Source organism: Schistocerca nitens, chromosome 2, assembly GCF_023898315.1.
Source record: "Schistocerca nitens isolate TAMUIC-IGC-003100 chromosome 2, iqSchNite1.1, whole genome shotgun sequence".
Taxonomy (NCBI): Eukaryota; Metazoa; Arthropoda; class Insecta; order Orthoptera; family Acrididae; genus Schistocerca; species Schistocerca nitens.
In genome coordinates this window covers 457511467-457516607 of record NC_064615.1, presented here as the reverse complement: position 1 = coordinate 457516607, position 5141 = coordinate 457511467, and the positions used below count along the sequence as shown (strand labels likewise).

The 5141-nt window shown below is 44.4% G+C and overlaps 1 protein-coding gene across 1 annotated transcript; it reads left to right on the top strand.

Annotated features, from left to right (window-relative positions):
- The first annotated feature begins 335 nt into the window (after nucleotides 1-335).
- Nucleotides 336-866, top strand: LOC126235090 (uncharacterized). The gene has a single exon (XM_049943824.1). It carries the CDS (start codon nucleotides 336-338, stop codon nucleotides 864-866), a length of 531 nt encoding a protein of 176 aa, XP_049799781.1.
- Nucleotides 867-5141: the final 4275 nt, after the last annotated feature.

Sequence of the window (5141 nt, the reverse complement as noted above, 5' to 3'; positions counted from 1 at the left end):
AGTAATTCCGTATGACTGTATCGCCCCTCAACACCGATTGCTTGTCCTCGATATTCGTAAGTGTGTTATACAACCCAAACCTAAACCTAAGACTGGGCCTGAGCGAAGTAAGTGGTGGCGAACGAATACCCATCGAAACGAGTTGATGTGCAGCCTTGGCAAACTTCTCCGTGAAGACCGATCAGTCGGTTGAAGATATGTGGAAAGATGCTGTGGAACAAATACATCAAGCAGCGACAAAAACGCTGGGAAAAACCATACCTGGAAGAAAATACATTGATAAACAAACCTGGTGATGGACAGATGAACTCAAGCAAGCAATCAAGGAGAAAAAGATGGCGTACAAGACATGGTGGAACTCACGACTTGACACTGATCTCCAGAAATATCGGAACCTGAAATCAGCAGCAAAAAGAGCGGTAGCTGCAGCAAAAGACAAGTATTATCAGACATTGTATGACCAGCTTGACACACCATCGAGAGAAAACAATATCTACAGTCTTGCTAAGTCACGTCACCGTTCAGCTCTGTACATTGGACACGTCATGCACATCAAGGGAGCCGACGCCCAACTGCTAAGAGATAAACAGTCTATTCTCCAGAGTTGGACAGACAAATTTCATAATATCAGCAACAAAGAGTTTACACATCCACCAATTACTAGTCCTGATCCTACCTTAGGACCCGTCCTCTCTATTACACGTGAAGAAGTAATGCTTTCCATCAGTAAGACGAAAAATGGAAAATCAACTGGCCCAGATGACCTACCAGCGGAAATCTGGAAAATGTTCGGAAATCCTGCTTCAGAATTCCTTGCCTCACTCTTCAACCGAATCATCGCCGAAAAACAACTCCCGCAAGCATGAACAACTACCATAACAGTTCCAATCTGGAAGAGAAAAGGAGACGTGAACGATTGGTCGACTTATCGCCCTATTCGACTCATCTGTCATACTTTAAAGATCCTTGAACGAGTACTTGATAACAGACTCAGAAGTATTGTCTCTGTAACACCAAACCAGTGTGGATTTGTTTACGGATGCAGCACCATCGATGCTATCCATGCCACGCGCCTTTTGATGGAAAAACACAGAAAAAGACAGAAGAGTGTGCACATGGCATTTCTGGACCTAGAAAAGGCTTTCGATTGTATCCCACACGATATTATTTGGCGAGCTCTTCGCTGCCATGGTGTCCCTGAAGAGTATGTAAGCTGGCTGCAACTTTTGTACCGTAACCCCATTAGTGTTTTTCTGAGTCCTGCTGGAATTTCTCCACCCTTCGATATCACTGTGGGTGTTCATCAAGGTTTTTCCCTTTCACCATTTATATTCATCCTTCGCATGGATACGGCAACAGCTGACATACAGACTTCACATCCCTGGACCCTTCTTTATGCAGATTATGTGGTACTTGCCGACCAAGCCCGCCCTGAACGCCAGCACCAGGTTCAAACGTGGAAAGACGGACTGGCTGAAAATGGACTGCACCTCAATGTCCAGTAGACAGACTACCTAGAATTCGGCTCCGAAACCAGAGGCACCATAAGTATCGGCGAAGAAGACCTGCAGAAGACCATGGTTCTTGAGTACCTAGGGTCTGCCGTCACCTCAGACTGCGACCCAACTCGGATGAGGGTGAATGCGGCTTCGCTCAAGTGGAGTCCTCTGCGATAAAAAGATGCCTCAGTATCTAAAGGCAAAAGTATATAAGACCATGGTACGCCCAGCCGGGATGTATCATGAGGCTGACACTATATGACCACGCAAAAAATACAGAAGTCCGGCAAAGGTTTGGTGTCGCGCCGATCACCGACAAAGTGAGGGAAGCCCGTCTCCGCTGGTACGGCCACGTCATGAGAAAGCAAGACAAATCAGTCGCAAAAACAGCTCTCCACATCAACTCAGGAGGAACAAGACCACGAAGAAGACTGGCAAAGAGATGGACCGATATCGTCATGGGAGACAAGCGCGTTGTTGGCTTAAGACCAGATTTCGACGACAGGGAGAAATGGAGGAGATGTAGCAAAACAGCAGACCCCGCAAGTCTGGATTAATGCTTAGAGAGAGCGGAGCTTAGTGGTCAGAGCACCTGTCTAGTAAGCAGGAGACCCAGATTCGAATCCCAGTCTGTCACAGATTCTCAGCTTTCCCCATTCATTTCAGTCAACGCCCGCCCGCACCCAATGCCTGAAATTCCTTTGTGTATTAATTTATTTTTGTTGTTATAAATCATACGCAGAAACATTTTCGTTCCTCTGTTATACATCTGAATGTAATACTGACTGAGGTCTGAATTTGGATTGAAAATACAGTTTCAGTGTGTCAGAAGAACTACTTCGTTTCCGAATGTACAAAAGCACGTAATGCTTAAATTCAGAGATATGAGGAAGAAGATGGTTCATGTCCTGCTTTTATCCATTTCGTACCATCGTTAAGTTTCGAAATAAGGATCAAATACTTGAAACTTCATCACCTCGATTTGGTCATACTAACCTACAGTAATGACACACCACTCCGTGAACACATAACTCATTCCTCCATAAAACTAATTTCACCAGGTCCAGTTTTACAGCGCTCATTGTTTAAGAATGCGATTTCTATTGTGATAAATAAGTGACCAAGGAAAAATGGCCTACGCGCCAAAACCCAACGTACAAATAAACATTTTTTGTGAAATCGGCGCTATCATTTAGTGAATAACAAATAAATATAACAACATAGGCTGTGGATAAGCCGTTTCTACACAATACCCTCTCTTATAGAAGTGTTAGTCCATTAAGGTACGCGCCGGCCAGTGTGACCGAGGGGTTCTAGGCGCTTCAGTTTGGAACCGCGAGACCGCTACGGTCGCAGGTTCAAATCCTGCCTTGGGCATGGATGTGCGTGATGTCCTTAGGTTAGTTAGGTTTAAGTAGTTCTAAGTTCTAGGGGACTGATGATCTCAGATGTTAAGCCCCATAGTGCTCAGAGCCATTTCCAACAAGGTACGTTTGAGACATTCAATCAAGTCTGGACGGTAGTAGAAGGCTACTGGGAGAAGCGAAGCTGTGAAGGCGGCTCCTGACTCGTGCGTGTATACCTCAGTCAGTAAGATCATGGTCCATGAAAGGAAGGTTACTGGTTCGGGGCTCGGTCCCGCATACACAAGCTCAAAAGCAGCACACAATCTGCTGCATAGTGAAACAGTCGTTCTGTAAATGATTTGTGTCTGTTTGCTTTTTATGCTTGTCGCAGTAAATTATACTATTTCCTTTAGCTCGACTAGTTTCAACGTCATCCTACAGTGAAGACGGATGTGATACCAGCAAGATGTTCATTATCTCAGCGAAGATTTGAATACTAAGATAGCACCGTGATCATATTATATTTTGGAAACAGAACCACTCAGAATTCACGGAACTAAGGATAAAACGCATTATTTGCATATTCATAGCATAAAATATACTTTGGAGTTAATTTTCGCCTTATGCATATCTCCTACGATGTTGACTTCAGACGCTGGAAGTACAGTATGCTATGGGCCTAACTGTCAGCAATACTTACTCTCGGACCAATTTGTTCAAGAAAAGGCTATCTCATAATGTAGTAAGTGGACTCTTCTTTACGTTGCGTTAAACAGAGCAATGAAACTTTTGCAAATATAATTATGAGGTAAAGGTTTCCGCTAATTATAGTTCTAGTCTTTCTATGCTCTCCTTTCATTGCAGCGAATGAACAACTGACATACGTTGTCATATTTCGGCCTCACTCTTAGTATACAGCGTGATTTTTTCCACCGTGTACAAACTCTAGAGACTGATCGATGAGAGGATACGGAACAAAAAAGGTCTAATGAACATATGTCCAGAAATGCATGGTTTCCATGCTAGAGACCATTTATTCAATCATACGTTGTTATAGAGACTGCGGTCTAACACGCGCTGTACCATGCAGCCACAGCTACAGTATGTGTAGAAGATTTCCATGTTCCTCGACGCACGCGTGTACGCGCTGTAGCACGTTCTGTCGCAAACGTCGAAACGTCCCCTTAGAAAAATTACTGACACACAATATTTTTAGCGCAACGCAATCTGACTTTCAATAATCCCTACAAAAGAATGGCCCTGACTAACATTAACCTATACCTTTCACAAATCACTTACCTCACAAAAATCTTCATTACTCGAACTACTGCAATACAGAGAGCGCCACTACTGCCAGCTAAATAAAAGATGCAAACTACGGAAGGCACTAACTACTGATAGGCATAGTTAGCAAATGAAAGATTTTAATAGAGAACAAAAAATGTATTTACCTTATTAGTCATAATATATATATAGCAGTTCATGACATCCATTCTTACAAATCTACTGTTTCTGATGGACACACCTCCAGATTATCCATTCTCAAAAATCCGCCATCTCACTTTCCCACATCCACCACTGCTGGCGGCTCACCTCCAACTGCGCAACGCTACGCGCTGTTAACATCCAGCTGCCCAACACTACAATGGCGAGTATTCCAACAATGCCAGCCAGCCACAGACTGCACACAGCACAGCCAGTGATTTTCATACAGAGCGCTACGTGGTGTTACCAATAAGAAAACCTAAACAGCCTACTTGCATTACAACGTTCACATCGGCCGCGCTGCATCCAGTGTCGAAAGCAACATGAATACTCTGCTCCATTGTTTCCACATCTTGAATCGGCTCTGAATACACGATAATTTTGAGATGGCCCCCATAACCAGAAATCGCAGAAGTTGAGATCCGATGAAAGAGTGTGCTATGCAACGGGCCCCTCGTCCGATCCTTCGACCAGAGAAGTCACGGTTGAGAGGCGTCCGGACATTAACATGTGACAGCCACATAACCCTTTACATCATCAACGGCACCAGCAGGGGAGGTAAAGTCACCCGCAAGAAACGCCGATAGTTCCGGCCTGTTAGCTGACGTTGAAGGAAGACTGGTTCCAAGACACGCTCGCCAATTATCCCGGCCCACACACTCCGGCTGCACCGATGCTGATGATTCGTCGTCACCATTTCAAGTGAGTGCCGCATGCTATGACACAGACGACTGTTATGAAAGTTGAAGATGCCACTCCGCGTAAAGGTTTCCTCATTTGTGAATAGGATGAATGACACAAATCCCATAAT

Coding starts and splice junctions, on each gene's coding strand:
- LOC126235090 (XM_049943824.1), top strand. CDS start 336: ATGGCGTACAAGACATGGTGGAACTCACGACTTGACACTGATCTCCAG.